This window comes from Diachasma alloeum, unplaced genomic scaffold (genome assembly GCF_001412515.2).
Source record: "Diachasma alloeum isolate Michigan unplaced genomic scaffold, Dall2.0 Dall_scaffold_00201, whole genome shotgun sequence".
NCBI classification, from domain to species: Eukaryota; Metazoa; Arthropoda; class Insecta; order Hymenoptera; family Braconidae; genus Diachasma; species Diachasma alloeum.
This window is the reverse complement of record NW_021680366.1, coordinates 1,872,107-1,899,952: the sequence shown is the minus strand read 5'-3', so window position 1 is coordinate 1,899,952 and position 27,846 is coordinate 1,872,107. Positions and strand designations below refer to the sequence as shown.

The window sequence follows — 27,846 nt, the reverse complement described above, 5'->3', positions numbered from 1 at the left end:
CCCCACTTTCTATACCAGAGTGATCCTCCAACGTTATCTGTCTCTCTCTCATACCAACTCGGCCCCTCCCAGCAGGGGCTGGGGATAATTAAAATCCGTTGATTAATATGTAAATTTAATAAGATTACTGTTCTAGGAATGCCCGCTGCAGACGAGAGCTGGCCTCAGCTCGTCCCAGCACACCAATCTAACCATTGGCTATGTCCAATTGTGAGCATTCTTGGGGGTTTGGCTGGGTACCTCTGTGCGATCATCAGAGATGAGTTGCTTGTAAGGATTGACTGTCGTCTGATTAACCGGATTAGGGGGAGCGGGGGAAATAGCGGGGAGGGGTATCAATGGGATATTTCATTTGTGGGAATTAGCGAGGGCGATATTCGTTGGTGTTTTTCCGTCTGTAATAAAATGTTGAATATTTTCGTCGGAATTTTCTGGGGCAAATTCCTTTCCGAATTGGTGGGGAGTAATCAGATCGATGAATGGTAGAAAAATTGTCGGTATTTTCTCTTGTTTCCTCTCCCGTTGGACCTCGGACGACTCTTCCCAGGACTGTAGAATTACAATTGGGAAAAAAATCAGACAATAAACTTGATTCGGGTGAATGTTGATTCCGCCATTGGACGGCAACGGTATTGTTGGACCATTCAATGCGATGCCCCATGATTGGAGGACTAGATTTTTACAACATTCCCTCGGAATTTTTCCCCTCTTTGCGCTTTTTTTCAGCGCGGGAATAATCGTCGACGCGTCAATTCGTACGCGATTTGCATGCACTTTCAAAGTTTAGAATTCTGATGAAAAAATCCATGAAAACTTAATTGCAATTTAATTATTCCATTAAGATTAATTGAAGTCAGGAAAATTCAGGTCAATATATTCTTAAATTTTCAATGAATTAATAATTCTGTCTAAATTGATACTGAATATTCTTTTTTTTATTGAAAATTTAAGTAAGGTGATAAAAAATTTGGAATCTCACGGTTTTGTCCCCCTCAATTTTCACAGCTTCAATTCAGTGACGACGCGGTAAAACGGTTTAAGTCGATTTAGGCCTCAACTGAGTTTTTGAGGAATATCTCTGAATGTAACTGAGATAACGAAAATTTCGTCATAACCTTTTTTGTAGAGCTCATTTCGGGCTACAAAAAAAGTAGTAACAAAAATTGTGCTATCTCCCTTAGATTCCGAGATATTCATTGAAAACTGGTCAATACTCAAAATCGACTTGAACCGTTTTGCCGCTTCGCTATTGGATTTTTCATTACATTTATTACAGAAATGAAAATAAAATTGAATGAGTTACTTATCATCAAAGAAGCAGCCGTGCATTGTTCTGGGCACGGAAAAAATATGAAACAGAGATGATAATGCGAAAAATAAACGGAGAAATGGTGGCCTTACACACGACGATAATAACATCAAACTTTATTTTTGGACTGGTGGGAAATTTTAAAGTTTAAAATACTAGGCATAATAATTATGCGGGGTGAAAACAATGCTCGGTGGGGCTCGCGTGATATATACTGTTGACGCGTTGAGTGGTGCGGGAGGGGGGAGAGGTTTTTGCAAGACAAAGGCGTTTTCATATCGTGCGGGCACGTCCGTTTGTCGTGCTAGTGGGAAACCACCGTTGGACTTTATTTCGTCTCCATCCTCGTGGTTTGTCTTTCCCGACTATTTCACATTCTCCTGACCTGTCTCTGAAGTGTTGGGGACTTGGCGCATCCGCTGAAAAATTAATTGTATTGGAATAAATGACAGGCAGTGAAAAATAAGAGAGTAGCTGTTGTCATTAAATAATTTTCTTGGAACTTTTCATCGAGGGACAAAATTTTTTACTACAATTTCAAGAAATTCAATTGCTGAGAATTGATAATTCAGTGGGAATTTATGAAAGTTGGAGAATTTTCGTTTTCTGCTGTTTAAGAATTTGAAATTCCACGTTGAGAGAGAAATAGTTCTTCATTGGCAGTCCATTCTGTCACAAAATTCCATGCAATCTCCCTTCTCGTCCTTCCTCCTTGATTAACGGGAATTTTTTGCCAAATTCCATGAAAAAAAGACTAATTAAGAAAAAATTGTCAATCTTTTTGTATCAAATACGAAGCAGCCTACTTTAAAAATTTGAGGCTTCAAAAAGAATAGTTCAAGTTAATGATGAAGATAAAAAAACTCGAAATTAAAGTTGCGGAAGAAGATTCAACCATATGCATTTTTAAACTGTGATTGTCTGAAACTCGTGAAAATGATTTCAAGTGAAAGAGCAGAAAATTCCCGACGGTAAATGTTTTGTCATTTTTTTTGTTAAACACGTAAAAAACGTGAAAAACGCTACGTTTTGTAAAAACGTAAAAAACGTGAAATATGGAAATTCGGGTGAAATTCCTTTAAAAAAACAATCGGAAATTTTGAGGTACAAGTCTACACTTGGAATTTGTGACACCGCCCGTATAATTTTTTGGCAGAGCTGATTGTTTTTGCTCAGTGCATTGAATTTTCAATGAAATTTCAATTTTTTCCTCAGCAAATGCTTCAACTGAATCGAAAATTTTCTCCACAAATTCTCCAAATAGTGATTATTCCCACAGTTTTCCCCTACGAAATGAAAAGGTCATTGCTCCACATCCTCAGTTTGAATAATCCACCATCAACCCAATAAGTCATTAAAAATCTCTCGTAGAATCATTAAAAATAAATTTTCCCCAGAACCGCAAACAATGATTACTCCAAAGAATTGATGAACACTGTTGTGCGGTTTCCCCGATCTTTTGTTATCAAGCATAATGAATTAACCTTCCCCCAGTCAATATTACAATTATTCCCCCCACAATGAGGGCATATAAATCAACCGTCTACTCGTCACAATAATTTTCAATATTTTTTCCATTCACTTTCGCTGAATTATGAATTCTCAAAATAATGCGGGAATCCATTGTCGATATTCGTATAATGTATCAACACCCAAATCTCTTTCATTGAAAAGGGGATTGCAACTGCTGGCAGTTTTATGAATGCTTTTTGTCATCACCTGCCCCGTAAATTGAAATAATCACTCTCCACATAGAGGAGGTTATTATTGGAAAAATCAAATCATCAATTTGGGATATTTTCATTCGTTTTTTGAGAATACACTGAGAACAAAAATCTTTGGCTCCGGGTGAAAAAAAAATTTTTTTGATTTCTGCATTTCTGGGGCAAGTGAGGGCCGCAGTGGCATTAGGCGGGCCAGAAAATACAGAATCGACGTTCACCCGGCGGAAAAATTCCATTTTGGCGAAAGTCGACTTTCCCCCCGAAAAAACCCTAAATATGGCCCTTTGGCTCCGGGTGAAAAAAAATTTCTTTTATTTCTGCATTTTTGGGGCAAATGAGGGCCGCAGTGGCATTAGGCGGGCCAGAAAATACAGAATCAACGTTCACTCGGGGTAAAAATTCGATTTGGCCGACAGTCGACTTTCCCCTGAAAAATCCAAGATGACACTTTGGTCCGAGGTGAAAAAAATTTTTTCTTCATTTTATAAATATCTAAACGGAAAATGTTGAAAGATCGGACGACATTTATCCTCTCTCGAAGGTTAAAAAAATCTTGAAAATTATGCAAAACTACTCAAATTTTACTCTGTTAATCTCGAATTATTGATCGTCAAAAGCCATCCATTACTCCAATTCAGAACTGAAAACGTCGAATTGCAGTACGGATTTCCCCCAGTGCATTCTCCAATCGCAAATAATAACGAATTCAACCGCAACTCCAGCATCGGCACCCAATAATGAGAGACAGTCGACTAGATCAGTATAACGAAGTAACAAAGAGGAGAAGCTTAAGCGAGCCACTCGAAGGGGGAAGTTATCCACCACTGAAATCCCACTGTATATTCGGCGTCAGTTTACGTGATATATACATGGCAGTCCAACGGCTCATACCATGCAAACTCCCGCGCCCTCTCTGGATTTTAATAAACTCGATGTAACGGCTGGCCCTCCTCTTTGTACCAAGTTTCCAGGAGAGTGCGCCGATTTTTAAATATAGAGAGTGTATTGTAGGTTTGGCTGACCAGTGGTGGATACAGGGGTAGATTGGTAGGGTGAGAGGAGGCAATGGTAGCCGACGTGGCGTATATATACTACGTCAAAGCTTTCCGCAAAAGCTTGTGCTTGCCTCGTTGACCCACGAAAAAGACTCGCCATCCGTGATATCTTTTGTTTATAATTTTTTGATCATTATATACGAACGCCAGAGGAAATGATTGTCTAGGGATGGAGAAGTACCTGGTGCATTTCACAAATTTGTCGATGACTCTCCATTGGTTTTCACAACCTGTTGACAGTGTCATCGGAGAGAGGGCAAAAAAACCCGAGCCTCGGATTTTTTTTCTCATTAGTTTTATTTTATGGATGTACTCTTGCCCGTATTCTGGCTTCATTTGAAATTGGAAAAGGGCTTTGATCAGGTTCAGTAGTCATTTTACGATGCACATGGATGAATCTTGTAAATACAATAAGGGATTATTCTCGTGATTTTTTTTATTCATCATTTTTACCCCCGACGTCAGACGGAACTAGGAACACCTTTTTTTTATTAATTACTCCGTTTTTCTAAAGAAGTGCATCAAAAAAATGATTCGATGCACGGAGAGAAATGTTCAGTAAAAATTACGGAACTCACAATTCACTCACCGATTCCGCTCCGGAATTACGGACACGATACGTCATTTTTATTGAATATTTCTCTCCGTGTGAAGGTGACGAGATTGAACTGTAATTTCCCAGCAAGCAAAAACGAAAATGGATTGGTAGCATTGGAATTTCGTTTATACTTGTGATTCTGCGCGCGAAAGATTCAAATTGAGGATAATTACCTTGAGAGTAATCGAAGGATTAAATTTTGTAGAAGAGCGTAAATAAAAATAAAAACTATAAAATGGAAAATTGAAAATCCCCGACGAAAAAGTTGACAATTGACTAATTTAAAAACTGAAAAACCAAAAAACAGACAAATTGAAAATAAAAAACCCTCAACGAGAGTTATCCTTGACTAGTCAAAAAAGGGGAACACACAGAGTCACGAAAATGTTCTTCTGTTACAACAAATGTCACTCTTTTTAGACTACTCAAGGGCTGAAGGACAACTTTTCTTTATTGTTCTTATTTTCATTGACGAGGGAAAAAAAAATCCGTCGGACCACTCCCATTTTTCATCATCGGAAAAATCAATTATAAACGGATGCAAATAGAAAAATTCAATAATCGGGAGGGGATGGAATATTCCGATGGTTGATGACCATCGAATTAGTCTCGCTCTAATAGGGTTCAAAATATTACACAGAGTTGGCAGTCGTAGTGGGTGGAAAGCGCGATTATCATGGCCGTGGGGGTTTCAAATGGCCAGTTTTGCCTGGGATGAGAATGAGCAGGGACTGGGAGGGCACAAAAGTAATGCGTTTAGGCGCAGGCGTTTTTTATCGCTGAGTACCCCACCTCATCTACCCCTCCGCCAAACTCCACCCGAAACAAAACCCTTTTTCGTTGTTTCCAATGCTTTATGTGAACTGCACTGTAAAATCTCATTACATTCATGTGCAATCCACCCATTATATCCCATGCCAGTAATATTTTCAACCCTTCCTCACCCCCGCAGGCGCTTACATCCGAGTATAAGTCGGGAAAAAATATGAAAATAAAATGCAATTGACCCTTAGAGCGACGCGATTTATCTGACATGATTATTACCCGTCTGCGATTATGAGATAATTTTTATTAGATGTTTAACTATGCGTGTGCATTGGTCATTCATTCAGCGATTGTGGAGAAGATAAAGTCATAATTATGAAGAAATAGGTGAATTTCTAAGGGAAGATTGGGCTTTGTCGTTGGAAGGCACGTAAATTCATATTTCCCGCCGTTTTTTTCACCAATGAGGAGCAATGATCCGAAGCGGGAAACTCAAAAACATCAGTTTTGATAGCATGAAGAGAAAAGATGCGATTTATCATGTTATGCAATTTTTGCAAATGACGAGAATTTTTTATAAATAATTTACAAACATTCAATTTTATTCATATTCTGATTTTTACCAGAAATGGATTTCATGTCTGAAAGAATAAGATTTTCAAAAATTTGAACAATTTGAAATATTCATTTATAAATAACGAATGTTTAAAAAATAGTAATTTTGTGCAGAATGTAGCTTTTATGACGCTGAATATGCAATTCAATTGGCAAATTTGAGAATTGCGGATTGATTTATAAACTGTAAAAGATACTTGGATATCCTTAAGACTTTTGAAAATCTTTGAAGACCATAATCAGACCCAATCATTGAAGACCTTCAAAATCCTAAAATAAGGTATTATTTTCTGAATGAATTTGCAGAGTTTTTTCCAATTCTCATTCGAAAAAACCCCCAGTTCTCACTCTCCATTTATCCTCAAACATTCGGCGTGAAATTCAAACCCTCGCATAAAAATGATAACATTAACGCCCCTAATGTCTACCATTCACATTATTAAAACTCTCCAATCACAGCGAAGTACATCCCAATAATGATCGAACATACGAGACCTGAAACGACGGCATAAAGCCCCTCACTCCCCTCCCTCAAACGTCTCTCTCTCAATTCTCGCCATGGCCTCGGGTATCTCATCGTCGTTACTGAGCTTGCATGCGCTCATTTCTCGCCCAGTAAAGAGAGATGGACACACGGTTAAGCTCAGGTTGGCAACGCGACCGAGAGGTTAATGGCTCGTCGTTGCGTATTCCAACGGTGTTTGTTTCCCCCGCAGTTGGCAATAAACTAAGATAAATGAATGTCGGCTAGGCCGGTCGCACTATTATTCCTTCGGCCACTGCCTACATTAAGTCGCATTAAGGGCACGAAACGGGGTCCACACCTATGCCCCCACCCCCCCTCGCCCCGTTCTTCCCCAATACCAACTGCTTTTGCATTAATGGATCGAACACCTCATCGCAGGCCAATATTACCAACTTTCCCCGAGGTTTACTATACCATTCGTGTCTCATGGTATTAGAACAATTTACGTTGCCAGTTCGATTGGTTGTGGGATTCCCCGCAACTTATGGTGGAGAAAAGTTTCGATAACTCTTGGTTGAATTTAGAAGCAATAATTATTTAATAAAGAATATTGGTCTTTATCTATTGCCAATTTCTTGTAGTAAGTGGTGGCTTTAAGAAAAACAATTTGATCCTAAATTAGCGAGTAATCCACTTATTTCAAAGCACAACTTTGGATGGTATAGTTAGAAAACGTTTCAATTGAGGAAAATTATTTCTTGGATATTCCTCGCACTCTCTTTATTTAACAAGCACCTGGAAATATCGATTTTCTTACGATATTTATTCTTTTTTATCAACCGTGAGCAGTAAGGAATGATGATCAACAACGATGGATTTGAAAGATCGAAGATTTCTGGGGAAAATTCTTTAGAATAACATGATCATTTGGCAGGGAGCGAGTGATTTCAATTCAGCAACACATCATGTGAAGAATAGATCGGCTTTCTTTCAATTTCACCAAATGTCCCTGGCATTTAACTGCATCATGGACTAAACCTTTCACGTCTTCAAGTTCTCAACTTAATTTCGGCAAATTAATCTTCTCTGCATCAAGTTCGCTTCCGTTGTGCTGAATCTCTATTCATTCCTCGAGTAACAAATTGATAATCATTGTATACTGCCATTTATTGCTCACAATAGTCATAATTTCTTCTCCGGAAAATTATAGAATTGTTAATGGGCTCAGTGCCTTTCCTCAGAATAACGGGTTATCATATCATCTTGCAGTGCTGGGTCATATCCTTCAACAATGGATCTCATAAAAAATTTCCAGAAAAGAATGATTATTTGGCGCAAAGTCAGTAGAAATCGCAAAATGAAACTTAACAGAGGGGACTGCCAACAATAACTTCGACTCAGCAACACATTTCATCTTGATAGATCATACGTCATCAACTTTCCGTCGAGGACGAAGAATCAAAGGAGTTCTTTCATTTCAATCTGTGGCAAACGATTGGGGAAAAATAGATCACCTTTCTTTCGATTCCACTCCAAATATCCCTGACCTTTCACGTCATCATGGACTAAACCGTTCACATCACCAAATTATCGACTTAATTTGAACACACTAACTTCTCCGCATCAAGTTTGCTTCCGCTGTGCTAAATCTCTATTCATGCCTCGAGTAATAAATTGATAATCATTGTATATTATCATTTATTGCCCACAATAGCCATAATTTCTACTCAGGAAAATCATAAAAATGTTAATGCGCTCAGTGCCTTTGTTTGGAATATCAGAAAACAAAAAAAGCCATCGTTACGACTGCTGCTGAATGGGTTATAATGGTATCGTCTTGCAGTGCTGGGTCATATCCTTCAACGATCGTTATAATGATATGCCTGATTCGCCAAGAGTACTTTCAGGGTGAAGAAGGTAGAACCCAGCGGGGAAATGGTGGTTAAGGAGGTGGGGTTATGGATAAAATGGCGTGCAGTGTTACGGAGGGGGGGGGGAATCTACTGGAAGGTCGTCTCAAATTCAGGGAAGAGAAGAGGCTCAGCACCCGTAAAGCACAGGAAGATGCATGCTGGGATATTAAGGCCATTATCGTCGTTGCATATTCATGCGGTATTATAATGAAAATACAGTTTATTACCGAAGATTAACAGCTTCTTATGGATGACGTTGAGTTGATGTATATCTGCGTCATTCGAAAACGTGGAAAATCCATTCAATGCTCGGGTTTCTGCATCTCGACATCGCGAGTGAATACGAATTCCGGGAATTACCATCTGCACGTCTACACGGAGAAAATTTTTTGATAAAATTATCCTACCGTTGTATAAAAATGTATCGTGAGTCATGGCTTCCTCATTTCTATCCCGAAATTTAGTAAAAATTAATATATGATGATCAAATTTTATTCTACGTTAGAGAAATTTTATCCTGATAAAAATAAAAATTACCATGCTGGTAGAGTAAAAATTACTGTACTGGTAGGGTAAAATTTACCAAGCGTTCTAGAGTTTTCGCTGTTATCTACATAAAAATTATTGGACTGGACGGATAAAATTTATTATGCGTCAGGATAGAATTTCTCTAACGCAGAATAAAATTTGATCATCATATATTAATTTTTACTAAATTTCGGGATAGAAATGAGGAAGCGATGGCTCCTGATACACTTTTACAGAACAGTAGGATAATTTTTATCAAAAATTTCTCTCCATGTATTCACATAAAAAAAAGTTAAAATGAGAATCCAAAACATTGGGGATTCAGTGATGAATAACTCGATAATTCATATCTCCCTTGAATGAAGAAAAAATTATCCAAAAAACTCGAACAATCCACTGTCTGCCAAACTACTTTAATTCCGAAACTAATTAGAACAAAAAAAATGGTGAATTACCTTGTCATATGATAAATTACCGTCACTTGTATTCTCCCATTCTGCGCTGCTGAGTTTTAACCACTCCATCAAATGAAACACCAGGATGAAAAAAAAAATGGACCAACAACCTGAAAAAAAGATAAATAAATAGATAAATAAAAGTTACAGTGGACAGCTTTCGTTTCGGATGAACGGCGCAAAGTTGACGTCGTAAGTTCGTGTTTACGAGCCGTAAATAAGTAAATAATTCACACGCAGACTCTCTCTCGCTCGAAGCGTGATAGTAGCTGGGGAATGGGTGAGTAAAGCGGGAATGGGAATGGGTGAAAGGCGGAGGAGGGGTGGTGATGTTGAGGGTGGACTCGTAAAGCGAAAATGCGAGAATGAAATAGAAAGAGAGACAATGATAAAAAGAGAATGGGAACGAGTATACTGTAAAATCTGCATAATATCTGTATAATGTTTCAAAATGCTAGACTCGTAAGTTGGATGTGCCTTGCTTACCATTTCCAGTCCTACGTCAACTGGAATTTTGGTGAATGCATAACTCTTTGGACAACGACGTCGTATCATCGATGAAGAGCGGAATCGAGAGAATTAAGATGTTTAATTTTTACTCATTGTTATTTTATTGCAGCAGTTACATCATTAGTCCAATATTTCTATTGAAATGAGTGTAGTTTTAAATTAGATATCAGAAAGTAAACACTTCAGAATTAGAATTCACTTATATGAATCATGATAATTAGTATTTTTAATAAATAATCGTCCATAAACGTGGACAGTCCCATGTCCCTACGCTCGCTCATTTGTCTCCATGCACGTTTGCCACATGTCCCTATCCTCGTCTCGTGATTTGAATGATATAGAAAGGTTACATCCGAACTAATTACATCGTCAGTGTCATATTTGGGATAAAACAACATTAAAAAATATCTCGAGGCAGAAAATTATATTTCAATTGGACAGTCCGACCTTTTAAATTGATTTTTGTACCTATTCTTTTAATTGCCGACATTTCTGTGAAATATTAAGATATTACTGTAATTTATGCATTTTTATTGTTTTTTAACCATCCAAAACCTCAGTCAAAGGATTTTCAATCCCATTTCACTATTATAACGGAGATATCAACATTTTAAAATTGCGAATTTCTTAACTTGCGGCTTAAGAATTCACTCTGTCGTAGCACCAGTTGATGCGGGTGGGATTTTTCTGTCCTATTCTTCAATGAATCACTGTTCCTTGGTGTCTATAACTTTCCTTATTAACTAAAATAATAATTCCAATCGTATTTCACTCTTGATAGACTCTTGGGACTGTAAAAATGATTAAAATGCGAGAAAATAGTGCATTTCTCTCCGCTGACCGCTGAAATCTTCAACTGTTGACGATCAATTATTAATCAACGCGCAATATTTCTAACGTTATAGATGACAAATTACTCATTTACCCCGGAAACTTAAGATTACACTCGAACAATCGAAAAGTTCTACGCGGAAATGATCAGTTTACAACGAGAATTATGATGGCGGAGTGCTGGATGCTGCTAATGCACTGAGTTCAAACGGCTGAATTAGAGATAAGCTCCTGGGAATAATCTAATTGTCATACGTTTGGAGCTCCCAACTCGGGGAAAAGAACATGCTCCACTCTAACGTCATCAGCAGATTGTGGATGTGACGACAGTGGGCAAAAGTGTCCACAGAGTGTCTCTATAGCGGTTCAGTACCAAGGTGTAATTATAAACCTTTGTGTTAAATGAATGTCGCTTAATTAACGTTTCTAAAAAGACATTACCAGCAGTGGGTAAACTGAATACAGCCCGCGGGTAGTGTATCTCGGTCTGGTTCCCTTATCAATGTTCATTTTGGACTTTCCTAAGGTCGCTGTAAGGAATTGTACTGTTCTGGGAGGGACAGCAGACAATGTTAAAAATTTTCGAGTAGACTTCTGGAAAATTTTTATCAATTGACAGGTCCACCGGAATTTCAAGGCGTTTTGTCATCGAAAATTGATAAGCCTCTTGCCTCTTTTGTAGATAGGAAACGAGAAAATTGGATTTTCTAGAACATCTCCATATTTTCTACAAAAAATCAATTTGTGTCAATCTGCTACGAGTCGTCTATAATTATTTAAGTTTATTTCCTGAGATTTCGATTCGTCTAGTGTCATCTTGCGGCGCGTTGGACATTTACAATATTAGATGGAATAACCGACTCATTTTAGTTTTTCGCCTGTTATGACTATTGACCAGTTGTCAAACAATATCTCGGAATCTAAGGGAGATAGCGAAATTTTTGTAATAACCTTTTTTGTGGAGCCGATTGAATGCTACAAGAAATGTGATTACGAAAATTTCGCTATCTCCCTTAGATTTCGAGATATTGATTGAAAACTGGTTAATAGTCAAAATTGACTTATCTCCTTTTACCACTTCACTGCTGATTTGATTCAAATGAATCATTTCTCTGGGTGTACCCTACATGTCTCAAGAAGATAAGATAAGATATGATGGAGGAACTACCTGAAATGACCTCTAAAGGGGATTATCCACTTTTCTCCATGCATATTAAACTCAAGTCAATCAATCTTTTCGAGTTAATTGTACCAAAGTTAACTTTCTCACGCTTTGATTGAGTAGATGGAAATTGGGTCTGAGGTTAAACAGCTCCTGGGTAAATTAAAATCGTCCGATTTCAATTAAATTTCCATCAATCGATTCGCATTATCTCGCACCTAGATTTCTTTTCATTACCACTTACATACAGATATACCAAAGACCAGGAAAAAAAGAGTACCCACAAATGGGTGTACTTAACGTACCCACTTCTCCCTACCTTCATGCACTTTTCCCTTCTCACTTCTTCCTCGTTCTACGTCTCACTTCTGCGGGTCGCCTCTCTGGTGGCTTTGCTCGATTGGCTCCCTACTCGAGAGTTCGGCGGGCAATTACAATATGAAAGGCGCATAAATCAGATGGTTTAATTAACGCGTTCGTTATTATCGTCGCGATACCCCAACGATTTTAATGCCGTAGGAGGTCGGTTTTTTTTTATCGTTGTGTGAGGCAGAAGATGAAGAAGTGTGAGAGAGATTTTGGTGGACGACTAGAATTATCGTCCCGCGACTAATTAATATTGAGATTGATTCGTATGAATTTCGTTCATCTGAACTATTTCAATTATTGAATTATTCAGGTTGTATTCGGTGACGAAGTGTTGTAGTATTCAGCTCTCTTTTAACTGGAAAAAGACCTTTTTGCAATGTTTTTGTTATTGTTTTGGATTTTTTTCTAATTCACTGTGCATTGTCATGCCATGTATCTCTAATTTTTGAGAATCTATGACCAAATTTCAAGAAAACATTTGACTTTTCCGGAAAAAGACATTGAATTAGATTTAACAGGAAAACGTCAATTGAATTTAACGTTTCTCTGATAAATTCCAGTAAATTTCTATTTTTTTTTAGCGGTAGGGAGACGGAAATTCCACAATTGATATGACTTTCCAAGTGAAAATGAATATTCACTGCCAAATCCCCTCAGATTTCCAGGAACTCCCTTTAAAATTCTTGGAATTCCAGAAATTTTTGAAGAAATTTTCCTGATTTTCCATTACCTTTCTCGGAATAATTAACCTGAAATTGACAATTCCTACGGCTTTCTCCATGAAATTATAGATTTACAATCACAAAATTCCTTGAAATTTCAGTGAAAATTTTTCATCAATGCACTAATGATTAGTACCACAAAAAATTGGTGATAAATTTCTAAAAATCAGGATCATATGTACAAAAATCCGCGTCATATTCCTGAAAATCAAAACTCTTTTTCCCCCGCGTTGATCTCGAATAAATCACTGGCAATTTTCGTTATCGCAGACACTTTTTGTTGCATTTTTTACCGTCAACTCCCAACGAATCATCCGCCTCAATAATGAGGGAAAATCCCCAGGAATCAACTAGTTGGAATGGATGAGCCACGTCAGCATATACATAACTGAAGATTTGAACTTGATGATACAATTCTCTAGTGCGCCAATAACACGGTTCTCGACGATTTTGAGATACGTCAGTCAGGCCATTGAATCCATCCTCATAATCAAGTAATCACAGATGACGCAATTCTCCAATCGAGTGGGTGTATATGTTTCAAGCCGTCGAGCCAATCCCCACCGCGAAATGCAGCCCCTCACTCTGCATCAGAGGATTTTCAAGTACTGATAATTATCCCTCTCGTTCATTCCGTATCGGTTTCGTCCACGAAAAGAGGTGAAAAACGAAACAGTAGCGGAATAGGTGGAGAAAATTATTCCAATATTTTTAATTAATCGAATTATTCAACTGCATCATAATGGAATTGAATTAAGCAACAACGCGAGGTATTTACTGTCATTACGGCGCGATATGCGAATGAACTGAATTTTTTTTTTGTGAATCAAATGAGACCGTGGGAAATCAATTAAAAAAACAGGCAGGTTGATGCCTCCATCAATTTGGATAACTTGCTCGAATGGAAGTATTGTTGTAGATATGAATTTGTCGCGCTATCATGTCGATGAGCGTCGAGTGTAGCACTCGCAGAAAAACCTAAACGTAAATTACGCTTAAGAAGTCGTCTTTTACGCTTACTGAAGTGTATTTTACACTTCAAGTTGAAATCACGGTAAATTACGATTACATAAACGTAATTTACGGTTTCCTATTCGTAAATTACGATGACTTTTTCATTATTTTATGTTTAGTTATGCGTAATTAGCGGCGAAGAAAAAAAGTTCCTCCAAGCGTAAAATACGACGTGTTTTTCGTAAATTAAAGCATAAGCAAATCGTAAAGTACTTTTATATCAAGTTTATAATTTACGATGTCTTCGCTTAAGCGTAAAATACGCTTAGTGATATGTACAAGACGGTTTGTTTGAGCGCAATTAACGTTTTTATTTTGACCGTAAAATATGCCTTTTTGAAGCTTAAATTCCGATTTTCATGATTTATATAAAAAAATAAATGCTTCCCCTGAGAAAATGATTCCTTGGCAAACGTAATTTTTTTTCTTAGTGTAGAAAAATGAAATATTTTACAATAAAACATTTCTAGTTACTAACTCTCTCAAAAATTCCTCCCAAATTTACTTTATGTCACGGCTCCGTCAAAAGTGCGACTTCTCGGTTTGTTTTGCATGCACCAGCGCCGCTGATGAATAGAGAACGTCGCGAGCACTACGTCATGACGAGAGCTGCAATGTGCAATGGCCTTCAGTCCCGTTGACGTTGTCGTTGGTTACCAAAGAGTATTTTTGTTAATATAAAAGAGTATTTTTTGTTAACATAAAGTTTATTATGTTCAACAAATTGAAAGAAGTACTATATGAAAGTTGTGGAAGACAGTTTTTTATCGTTCAAATAAAGTGAATTGTGTTAAAAATGAGATGATTGTATTTCAAAAATAATCTTTTCTCTTTGGAATAGTTGGGCTTTTCTTCAATAAAAAATTATCAATAAATTGTAGAAGAGAGTTCTTTCCCATTCAAATAAAATTGATTATGGAGTTTGAATATGATTATGGGGTTTGAAAAATTATCATTTTCCATTCAGTGATAGTTCGGTTTTTCTTCAGTGGGGGGGCCTCGCCCCCCTGGACCCCCGTCTCGCGCTCCACCCCGCCCCTCCCTAAACGTTGTCGCACTTTTGACTTTGGCCTCGACATAAAATAGTTTATGTCGCGCCGTGGAATAAGTCGAGTTTATCGCACGCTGCGCTTCGTGCAGCCTGCTCAAAACTCGACTTCTGCACGACTTGACATAAAATATTATAGAGCACTCGGTAATAAATTTCGTTTTCAACGAATGTGTAGTTTACAGGCCGAGCCGAAGGCGAAAAACGAAATTTGTGCCCTTGTACTCTAATGTACTAATGTGTGTTTGGTGCACTCGCCTTCGACTCGTGCAGCAAAGTTCACACTCGTCACAACCTGCCACTTATCGCCCTTCTATCACAATGCATTATTAAATAAAATTCTTTCGTTCTTTACCTCCGGTAATCCCCCAAAACCAGTTACCCTGTTCTTTCTCAAGTTACTACAAACCCAGAAAGTTCAGCACCCCTGGACAAGTAGTTATCCAGAATACACTGGGTACATGATTTGTAACACCTCCACCAGTTTTGATGGTGTTGGTGTTGGAAAGCCGTTGGATAGAGAGATGGAGACCATGGTCTAACCAAACTTAATTGAATCCCAGTCCGAATGTATAATATGTAGACTGCTTGCATAATGTCCGCACCGGCATCCAGTGGTTGTCAAATAGTTTCGATAGCTACGGTGTGACATATCAGATCCCCAAAATCCAAGTGTATTTCCCTGAAACGTAAATTTGAGAACCATCCCTCGAATTAGATATACAATAATGTAAGCAGAGCTCCGTTGTGGTGTAAGGGTTGGGCGGTAAGGTCATGTATATTCATACATCGGCCGTGGACTCCAGCTCCACCCATACCATTCGCCTCAATCCTCAAACCACTTTTAACCCAGGGCGCCTCTGTCTCATTCCTTGTTTCACCCCCCCCTCCCCCGCCCTCGCTCTGTTCAATTCACCCCGTTTCTCCCACTCAAGAATTCTCATCCTAAACAAGGAGTGGGAGGGGGAGGGGGCAGTATGGATTTACTCCTGCATTCACGGGATTGTATGTTGAAGCAACTAAACAATTCAAAGGAGGATCGAGTCTAAATTGATCACAAATAAACTCTCGAAAGCCGCGGAAGAAAAAATCTGAACATGAGTTCCGTTTTGCTGAGCGTAATTGGGTGCACGACTAGAGGAATTCGTCAAAAAAACTGGCTAAATCAACTTTAGGAAAGCGAATTTTTGATTAATTCAACATTAATAAAATTGAACTTCTGTTAATAAAACGTTTCGGTTATTATGCTTTCCCTCTCAAATATTCTGAAGTATTTGAGAGGAATTGCTGCGAATGTTGTGCTTTGAATAACTCATCATTTGCTATATTTTGTTGTGTTGTGGCTATGAATAGCCGTATTATTTATTTCTTCATGCTTATGAGTTTGTGACAAATCACTCGTTATCGAAACTCGATGTTGTTTACTCTGGATACGATGTTTGCGAATTTTATACTGTGCATTTTTATTTTTATTTTTGTATTTTTGTTCGCGGATTAAAACGTTATTGATGCGCTATTTTTTTTTTTTCGAAATTCCAGTTGTTCACTTTTTTTTCCATCAAAAGTTTTTTGAGTCATCAGGTTGTTTTGGCGAAGTTGTTTTGAGGAAATTTTTTTAACAGAAGTTTTTTTAACAAGGACCCGCGTAATTTACATTTGACGCCAATATGATGTCTGGTGGCTGTTGTTCCACCATGGAAATCGGAATTTATGCTTCAAAAAGGCGTATTTTACGGTCAAAATAAAAGGGGAAATTACGCCCAAACAAAGCGTCTTTTACGATTTATTTATGCGTAATTTACGCAAAAAACATGGTATTTTGCGCTTGAAATAGCATTTTTTCCTTCGTCGTTAATTAGGGATAAGTAAACGTAAAATATGGAATGAATCATCGTAATTTACGAATACGAAACCGTAAATTACGTTTATGTAATCGTAATTTATGGCGATTTGAACCGTAATTTAAATCCCCAAGCGTAACATACGCTGTTAAAAAATTTCGATTGAATTTTCCGTGGCAAATTCCCGAAATTTCTATCATGTTTAATTTACACTGAGATTTCAGGAAATCTTGTCATTGTAAAATCAAATATTCCATTGATTTTCGGTTTGAATGATCTGAAAATTAATCAAATACTTAATCTTTTAGTTCAATTATTCCACAAAAATCAGGAAAAATCAGAGAAAGATTGATAAATTATATTATCTAGTTTCTGAAGATTTATATTCAATTTAAAATTCAATGAAGCTGTGAAATTTCCGTCTCACTTTCACTGAAAACTCATGAATCTCCTTCAATTCTACCTAAAACTTGAAATTTCTAACAGAGTCCGCTTTAAAAAGTGTAAAAGATGACTTCTTAAACATAACTTGTGTTGAGGTATTTCTGTCCGCACAATTCCGAAATGAATTCGATTGATAAAATGTAAAATATTCATTGAAATTCGATCCATCAACAGAAACCTTCGCATTAAAAACTAAAACTTGATAAAAATATCTAGAGCTGTAGAGAAACCGCACCCGCTACTCTTCACTTCTGCATTAAATTAAAATATTAAATATTGATCAGAAGAATTTAACACGGCATTCGAATCGTCGGTTCGCCACTGACCCTCCCGCACATTGAAATCTCCCCTCATTACGGAAACAGCAGCAGAACTGAAGAAGAACAAATCAGTCGTATTTGCAATTAAGATTAATCTCCTACCTCATTACTCCTGATTTATTTCGTTCCACTTCTCATTTTCCTGAAAAATGCTGAAGCACTGGATATTCATAATGCCCTCCCAATGGTCATTCATTTTAATATACAGATTAATGGTAATGCAATACAGGGTGAAGAATTTTTCTATTGAGACAGCTTTTTCTATTGAGAAATCATACAGTATTCCAAATAAGAACCAAGGATAGCCATATCCATAAACTATAATTACTGTAAAATTAATAAGTAGTCAATTAGTTAATAACACTTTTAACTTTCAATTATTGAGGCAATCATCAATTTAAATAGTAAAATTTTGGAATTATTCGTTAATTAGTAATTGAGTTAGGAAGATTGACGATTATTTGGATGATCGGAAATCCGTTATAAGAAATTTGGTATTATCTACTGAATAGAAAATTTATAATTCGATATTTTCAAATATTTAATTCACCATCGATTGGAAATTTCGATTAGTATATTTAAATCTTGATCAATGCACAGCGAGAAATGTTCAGTAAAAATTACGGAACTCATAGTTCACTCACCGATTACGGAATGGACTCAGAAAATTCAAATGACGATATCGTAATTTTTCACAGGAGATTGAATTAAAAATGACGGAATGCTGTGGAAAAATCCCGTGACAGTTCCGTAAAATTTCCTACAACCACATTTCGCTCCGAAATTACGGAAAAGAAACGTAATTTTTATTGAATACTTCTCTCCGTGTGTATGCGCACTGATAGAATGATTCATTTATTCCAACCGAGATTCGTTAACTATTAACGAATGGTCGAGTTGAATATGACCAAATGAATATTCGTTAATAGTTAACGAATGGTTCACTTGAATGGCGAAAGTCAAATCAAACAAGGCTTCCCAAATATACATTCGTTAACTATTAACGAATGAACATTTGGTGGGACCGAATAGAGGCTAACTTCCAACCAAAATCCATTCGTTAACAATAACTACTCCGTTCTATCAGTGCGGAGAAAAAAAATCCAGAAAATGTCCGGAAAGCGATTCCCCAAGGCCGATATGTGAATTGTTCCGTAATTTTTACTCAAGATTTCTCTCCGTGTAAAACTTCGAGTAATGAAGAACCTAGTTACCAACAAGCAAGCTTACGCATGCAATTAATTACCCCCTGGAACACATCAACTTTCCCATAAACAATCAAACGTAATGCTACTTAAGAGCTTCACTTCACACTATTCCGTATCCCTCTAAGTATCGGTAAGAGGATGATTCACAAGCGTTGCGTCAAAGCACGATGGAGCGAGAGAGAGAGAGAGAGAAAGAGAGAGGAGAACCTATCGTTCGTGGTACCAGTGCACATAAATATCGTCTCATACACAAGTCCCCAGTTTATATAGTTTAGCATTCTGCAATCTACCCTTTCTATCGGCTCTAATTTATGTTGAGTACGGTAACGAGTGAACTCAAACCCAAGCCCCCCCGCCCCGTCGCGGTGTTTTTCTTCTCTCTTTGGCGAGACCATCTCGCTTGGCTAGGAAAGCTCGGTAATGTTTCAAGTGGCTTGTCTGTTGTTAATTTACCCAGCTGCAAGCACCGGCGGGGGAGGGAGAGCTCTTGATGGGGGTCTGTCTACCCGCTGCCACACTGTAGTCGTTTGCGATAAATCGGTCATTATCTGTAGTGTATACTTGGCTTTGGCCCACGTAGTCAAAGACTATTCTAACCCTGTGCCGAAGGTTTTGTTATACATATGTATGGTTTACTACTTGGGCCCCATTACGAATATTCGATCGTGTTTTCTTAAACGGGCATTGTCCGTTAATTAGTTGCTGGGGTGGTTGTCAGTTGGTGTGCACGCGAGGGAGAAGGTTGTTAACTGGTGTTATCCAGGGGGAGAAGAATATTTACGATAGTTTTTCCTGGACGAAATACGTAGAATCTTAGTTTGCAATCGGAAAACGATTCCCCATTGTGGATTACGTGAATTGTTCCGTAATTTTTACTGAATATTTCTCTCCGTCTAGTCTCTGAAAAATGTCTACAAAAGGTGCGTGAAATTTGGACATTCGTTTTTGCTGTGCATCCCCCATTCGAGTATACAATATACTTTCATCAAGTATATATTTTTCCCCTGAAAAAGTACAGTTTCCTGCAAGTGTCGAGTCGAACAAATAAACCCGTCAAAATTCTGAAAGAGAATCTAATCCATGATACTCTCTCTGATACTTCATCCATAGATAAATGAGCTCAAACTCCAAGTGGTTGTAAACATATGACCGTGAGGACACAGTCCTTTCCCCCACGTGCAGTCCAGCACACCCTTTCAAAGTTGGTCTACTCCAGGGTGGAACATTAATATCGTGAAATGAAGCTCATTTACATATAAATAAGGTGGGCACCAGAAGAGAAGGGTGAGCGGGGGGGGGGGGGCNGGGGGGGGCAGTGCGGGGATGTGGAACGAGAAGGTGGAGAAATGGGGATGGGTGGGATCTGGATGAGCTACCTCGGTTATCCTTCTTCACCCCTCACTCCTCCGGACATGTACTTCTCCCTTTCCCGCCAACCGCCAGCCATCGCCGCCCTCTTTCCTCGACTAATTACACTTACAGACAAAGCGGCCTTGGCGCTAGGGTCTGCACGGCTCTCTCTACTCCCGATAACACCGCTTTGCAATGACCACGTGATAATTGCAAACCCTCCGGCCCCCTGCTGCCCCTCTGTATCTCTTGACTGGAGTCTCATACAGCGAGTTACCCATTTCCCAGTAACTGAACCCGTGGAAATTCATCAGTACCGTCGGACAGGTGCAGCGTCTCCTGCGGGTCAACTGGGGGATTCACCTGTTTGGATGAGTATTTTTACTCGTATAGTAGGGGACGGTGGGGCAAAATGAAACACGGGGCAAAATGAAACAGCAAGAAAATCTTGTGATCTAAGGGAGATGGGACGATTTTCATGGAAACCTTTTTTAGAGAATTTTACAAGCTACAAAAAAGGTCCTCTTCAAAAATGTGCTATCTCCTTTAGATGACGAGATTTTCCCACTGATAGATTTTACCCCGTGTTTCATTTTGCCCCATGCTCCCCTATATAATATTTGTTCCAAGAAAGGAACATCTCTCTAAAAATAATTTTTTGTCATTCCGCCCGTGAGGCAGCGCTTCACGGACGCGGAGCGGAGCGTCCGTGAATCTCTGCCTACGGTCGTCATGACAAAAAATACTGTTTGTCATACGGAAAAATTGTATTTTTCCGGCCTGTGGCGATGGGGTTTTTTACTCGTGTAGCGTTGGCCTCCGAGCCGTAGGAGAGGACTGGCCAACCACACGAGTAAAAAAACCCCATCGCAACAGCCCAGGAACAACATTTTTCTGTAGTGATTTTCAAGTTTTCGAGTTTGGGAAGTATGTAATACCAATTCCCAGACGAGAAATCGTGAGATGCAGTACAGAATAAAACTTTTCTAGCTCATATGATTGCAAACTCATATTCGCCAGAAAAGTTTTTTTCGGCCTAGTGATGAAATATACTATTTTCTATCAATGCACGGAGAGAAATGTTCAGTAAAAATTACGGAACTCACAATTCACTCACCGACTACGGAATCGACTCAGAAAATTTAAGTGACGGTATCGTAATTTTTCACAGGAGATTCAGAGAAAAATTACGGAACGCTCCGGAAAAAGTCCGTGACAGTTCCGTAAAATTGCCTACAACCACATTTCGCTCCGGAATTACGGAAAAGATACGTAATTTTTATTGAATATTTTCTCCGTGTGTAGGTGGTGAATAATGAAAAAACGTATGCGACAGAATTTCAACTCCAGTGAAACTAAATTTCACAAAATTAAATATTTTCACTCTTCCGTGAAAAAAACAAAGCCCCATTTACTCAATTCAAATGAAGCAAATCCCACCGAGAGTGCAGTGCAATGTACCCCCACATTACCGATCCAGGAGAAAAAAAAACACCAGCAAAAATCACAAATTACCAGATTTAGGAATACAGCCATTAGTCTGAGATACGCACGAGTATCGTTTATTAGGCGCCAAACGGATATTAATGTATTTTTCCACGCGAGTCAGGATTTTTCAGTGTGAGTCCATGGGGGTGGGGCGGGAGGGGCTGCAGAGGTAACAGGGGTGAGTAAAAAAACCCACCAGAGTCAAAGCATTGTAACCCAGCATGGCACCGAGCGAGATAGAGTTTGGAAAACCAAATCCAATTACTTTTATTCGGGTAAAATGAGTGCAGCTAAGTCATTAATACTAATCAATGGGTCGGAGGCAGAGGCGCGACTGCGCCATGAGAATTACCCATAACTCAAACGGTTAAATTACTTTATTGCGAAAAAAAATGTGGAGAGAGGGGGAAAAATCGGGTGGATGGAAAAAAAATCAACAGCAACAACGAAGTAGCTCCGCGTTTTTATAGGGGGAGTGCCACCCCCTGCCCCTCGGGCCACGTCGGGCATTGTTAAAGGCTCTGGGCCGATAAGTAATGTTTATTGTTACATTTGGAACGGCATCGGCCTCTCTCCCAACCCCTTTTGTCGCTGGGTTCTCCCACTTCCCTCCCGCATATTCCCCACTCACGGTGAGCTCTCTCTCTCTCTCTTTCTCTCGGCCATTTCGCGGAGGACAACGGGGGGAGAGCTGGGCATTTTTTTTACACCCATCGGCATCGGATTTCGTTTTTTGCATTAACGAGATGACCCGTGGTCTATGCGACTGGTAGTCATTTTTTATTTGAACGGCGACGATCAACGATTGCACTTATGTTTATGGAGGTTGTGGGGGTCTGAGTCTTGATGCTGGGATGTGTCTTTTTGAGGAAGAGACGAGAATATTAGGTACTTGGATTAATTTTTGCCATCACCGTCTTGTATGAATGATCCGCCTCTTGAGCCCAATATTTGAAACAATTATTTTTTTGGTAATTTTCAACTAACGATTTTGTTGGCTCAAACAAGACTTGTTTGAGAACTACTTCGTTTTTCTCACAGTGTGCATGGAGAAAAAAGTTGGAAAAATTATCAAACTGTCCCATTAGACAAATATGAATATCGTTAAGAAAACGTTCACATAAAATGTAACAAACTATTCACTTCGTCTTTTATTTGCGTTTAGTCAGTTATTTATTTCATTTTTTATTTGCGTTAATCTATACCGATATTCGTATTCGAGAAAATTGTTTACTAGCCTACTATCTCCATATCACTTATCAATTGATTCGATGTGTCTAGTTTATTTTCTAGATTTAATTTAAGAAGTAAAAGTTGAGGGTCCACGATCTCCCATATATCTACGGTAGAAATTACCTTGAATCTACGGGAAAACGTTCCGTATATCCACGGTCAAAGTTACCGTGGAACGTGTGAATAGACACTGTCATTAAATTACGCTGAATTTTCAATCAATTTAAAATTGAAGGATCTATTGAACTGAATTTTCTTGGAATAATTCAACTGAAATTAACAGTTTCCTTGATTTTTTCCATGAAATTCTGAATTCTCTGTAAATTCCTTCAAAATTCCTGGAATTCGAAGAATGTCAAAGGAATCGAATATTCGCTTTCACTTGAAAATTCAGGTAAATTGTAGAATTTTCGATTCCTGCCGCTAAAAAATTAAGGCTTTAATTGACTTTGATAAAATAATTAATTTAATTCAATTTAAGGAGCTTTAATTTTTTTTTTTTAATCAAATTTAATTAAAGCTCCTTAAATTTTCTGAAAAACTTGAAATTCCATTGACTGTTCCCCCTGAAATCAAATTCAACGTCTTTTCCGAAAAAATTCAGTCAAATTTTTCCAACAGTGTAATATAATACAATATAAAACCATAACTTTCAAGTTGAATCCGATTATGTCTCAACAGCATGATGAGATCACAATCAACATCATTAACCCCCCGCCCCCAAATCACCCAAATATCCAGCGAAACGTTATTCTAGCATCTACATTCCCCAATTGTTCTATCCCTAAAAGACAGACTGAATAAAAAAAACTCGCAAAAACTCCCGTACGTTTGCAAGCTAATCCCCCTCGGCCCGGCCATTTAATATGCAGTACGCCATATCGCCGGACATCGTTTACGAATTTACGCGGAAAAAATTGAACTGGCTGCATTCTATGGAGGCGATTTTCGTTCGTTAGCCATTGACCGGGCTTTATCGTTTTTTCATCCGATCGAGCGTCACTGCTAACAAAGCCCGGACGGCAGCTACTACCGTGCGCCTCGATAAGAACGTAACCAGCTCCCTCCCCTCCCCCGCCCATCTCCTCAACAGTGATGGCACAGGTACTCTATCTGCAGTTGAAAAAAAAAAAGAAAAAATGAAAAAATATTGTTGCATCGAATTTCACGTAATCCAGTTCCACATCGCAAAATTTATTCTCACTGTTTCTCTCGTATTGTCCATAACTCTTGGAGTGTAGAAAGACGTTGAAATGATGCTATTTCGGGAATAATTCTATCGATTCACGCAGAGACAGTGGGAATTAACAACATCCCTCATTCTCCCTCACGTAATTTGCACACCAGAAAAGCTCCTTGGGTTTCCTATTTTTGCCATCGATTTATTATAATTAGAATAATCTCGGGGAGTGAGACGTGGGGTGGCGGACAAGAATGAGGAAATTCATGCCCCTCGTGCACCATCTCATGGTTACGGAAAATCCGAATCCATCCATGAATTATTATGGGATTAGTGTCTGATCGTCGTGAATCCATCGATTGTAAATTTAATCCAATTAATTTTCGTTATTGTTTCAGGAGAGTGACAGAAGTAGCGCTGGCAGTCCAGAGCCAGCATCGGGGGCGTTTCATGAGCATCAGATGTTGATGGAGAATATGAAGAATTCGAGAAGACGGAGGAGTGCGTCACCGGATATGACGCATGGGAAGCATAGTGCTGAGGCACATCTCAATGGGACCAGTGAGTAAAAAAATTATTATTTAAATAACTTCAAATTATTTCTTAGTGAAATTATCTTGAGAATATCTTCGAGAGGATGAAGTTTAGAATAAATTTTCAGATTTTCAAGAAAAGGTTTTCTGAAATTTTCCAATTCTATCATATTATAGTATCACTAAAACATGGAATTTCGTAATTGAAACTTCAAAATGCTGTGGGACGGTATATTTTAGTTCGATTATTCCATGAAAATTGATAGAAATCGGGAAAATTCACGTATTTTTATTGATGTCCAGAATGATTGAAAATGTGGCGTAGTTTAGTACTGATTATTCATGTTTTTATTGAAACTTCGAGTAAGGGAATTCGCGTCTTCTCGCCGCTCAAAAATGTGGAATTTCATTAAATTTTCGGTCAAATCTAAAATTTCACAATTTCACAATTTGAAATTTCACAATTACTAGTAACTTGCATGTATCGAACAGGCGATACAATCGCGCAAACAATGAAACTCACTCAGGAAAATTAATGACTAATATGAGATGATTGTTTATTTATTATTAACTTGGAAGAAATTGAAAGATTCATTCTTGGTTTTGTGATTAATAGCTTGGTTTAATTCAAGATTTATATAATTTTAAATTGGATTTATTTTGTGAATGTAGTTTGATTTTGTTATTATTCTTGAGTTATTTTAAATATAATTTGAGGCATTATTTGATAGAAATTTTCAAAGTACTAAGTTACGATTTCTCATTTCACCTTTTATTGCTTTCAGAGAATTTCAGAAATATCAGTAAAAGACATTTAGAAAAAATGATCAAAACCTTTCGTAATCGATAATTTCAGGACCTATAACAAACCTATCCTGACAATTTACAACTTATTTTCAAACCTATTCAATTCATGCGATCTCCTGACAACGAAATTATGTTGTTTTTTAAATCAGTGGCTGGAATGGTGACCCTCCAAAACCTCCAAAACCTAGCGAATCTTCAGAACCTCCCGCAAGTCGCGTCGCTAGCAGCGGGACTTCAAGGCATGTCAGCAGGTTTGACCAGCAATCAGCTCATCAACACGCCCCTAAATCTCACAGTGAGTGCAGGTAAGAATCACGAAATGTCACCCAAAAAACGAATAATCTCCAAAAACTGCAAGACTCAATTACTCATAATCCTCCAGCTGGTACCGTATCAACTCCCTCGAGTACAACAGCAGGCTCTCACCTCTTACCCCCAAGTTCAGCACCAATGGCAACACTGCCACAGTTACTTTCTCAACCTCAGCCCGTGGCGATGCCCCAGTTCATCCTGACATCAGGTCAATTGGTCCAAGGAATTCAAGGTGCTCAATTATTAATCCCAACGTCTCAAGGTGAGTTATACCACAATATTCTCCAATAAAAACTGCAAATAACAATTGCAACAATAACCCAAAGTACCCATTGAATATCTCAAATGAAGAATTCAATCCAGCGAGATGATCCAATTGCAGACCATCGTCTCTATTTCCAATTAAATAACCGAAACCATCGATTCTGCAATGACGTAATCACGCCAAATCAAATAAACCAATCGACATTGGCGAAAAGAGCAATTTCTGGATCGACATTTTCTAATGCTCCCCTCTCTACGACATGAAGTGTTAATAATTTCGTATAATCCTTACGAATCGAAATTCCAAAATTGTCGATGTTTCGCCTATTTTTCGCAAAAGGAAAATCAAAATTTCCCAATAGAGCCAAATTATCTAATAACAGAACGTCGTCTCCTTCAATCGAATAACCAAAACCAGCGATTCTAGGGCTACGTAATGAAACTAAATCAAATAAACCAATTTCCATTGATGAAAAAAGCACCTCCTGGGCTGGAAACGCCTAATAATAGCTTCGACAAGCGATTATTATGCAACATTACACAATTGAGTTCACATTCGATATATAATACCAGTATCACCGGCCAGCTTGGACCTGAGTTTCCACTCTACGTACTTAGAAGCCCTCCCTCCCCCTTCCCAGAACTGCTAGGGCAAAACGGAGGGCAAACTCTGCAACTAATTTCAATGTATAATTAACGTCTCACTACTACACTCTTACCTCTTCTCCAAAACCCTCAACGATATCTTCCTCCCTCCCATTCTCTGTTCTATCTTGTACCCCCCCCCCCCCTCNCCAGTATCACCGGCCAGCTTGGACCTGAGTTTCCACTCTACGTACTTAGAAGCCCTCCCTCCCCCTTCCCAGAACTGCTAGGGCAAAACGGAGGGCAAACTCTGCAACTAATTTCAATGTATAATTAACGTCTCACTACTACACTCTTACCTCTTCTCCAAAACCCTCAACGATATCTTCCTCCCTCCCATTCTCTGTTCTATCTTGTCCCCCCCCCCCCTCCCTCCGCTTCATTTCTCTACCAACGTCCTTGACCACTCCCTCCAATTGCTATTCCCAATATTTGGACACGGCAATAGCTCGAGGATTCGGAACCATTATTATATCGATTTCGAGTGAATTCAGCAGTAACTTGATTTTTGTCAAAGTTTCGTACATCCATTCTGCCCTGCCTTGAACTGATATAATTGAGGGAAATTGAGTTATCAAAGTTACCAATACGGATTAATAAAATACTCGGATAGTGACGCAATGGCATTAGCAAACAACAGTAATTTTAGATGTACAATAATTGGTAGAATGCCGTTGTCGAGTGCTACGATTTTGGGAAGAAACGTCAATAGAGCTTCGTTGTAGCTTAGGTAATTCGAATATAATAATATCCTTTGACTCCATTCGTGACATTCAGCTAAAATCAAGCATTCATGTCCACTGAATTAATGAATGAATAGAGATCGAGTTAATAAAGGACTGGTTGCTTACGTTTTTGGTATCCTGCCGGTACAATCGTCATCTTGCTTACGCCAGTTCATCCATTTATATTCATTCTATTATCTTCCCCGATTGTCGCTTCATTTCGATAATTTATTATCTACTTTGAACTGATATGGAGGAAAATTGAGTTATCAGTCACCAATATAGATTTAATCGAATACTCGACTATTCGTGCAATAGCTTTAATAAACAACAGTAATTGTCGATGTAATTGGTAGAATGCCGTAGTCGAATGCCACAATTTTAGGAAGAAATGTCAATACAGCTTTGCTGT

The 27,846-nt window shown here is 38.4% G+C and overlaps 1 protein-coding gene across 2 annotated transcripts in view; it reads left to right on the top strand.

Moving 5' to 3' along the window:
- LOC107035902 (POU domain, class 6, transcription factor 1) overlaps positions 1 to 27,846 on the top strand; it is a 163,577-nt gene that overhangs the window by 124,985 nt on the left and 10,746 nt on the right. For both annotated transcript variants that reach the window (XM_029125927.1, XM_015253543.1), the window contains exons 3-5: positions 24,547 to 24,709; positions 25,638 to 25,793; positions 25,871 to 26,062. In XM_029125927.1, the coding sequence (XP_028981760.1) occupies positions 24,547 to 24,709; positions 25,638 to 25,793; positions 25,871 to 26,062 (511 nt within the window). The remainder of the gene's footprint in view (positions 1 to 24,546; positions 24,710 to 25,637; positions 25,794 to 25,870; positions 26,063 to 27,846) is intronic.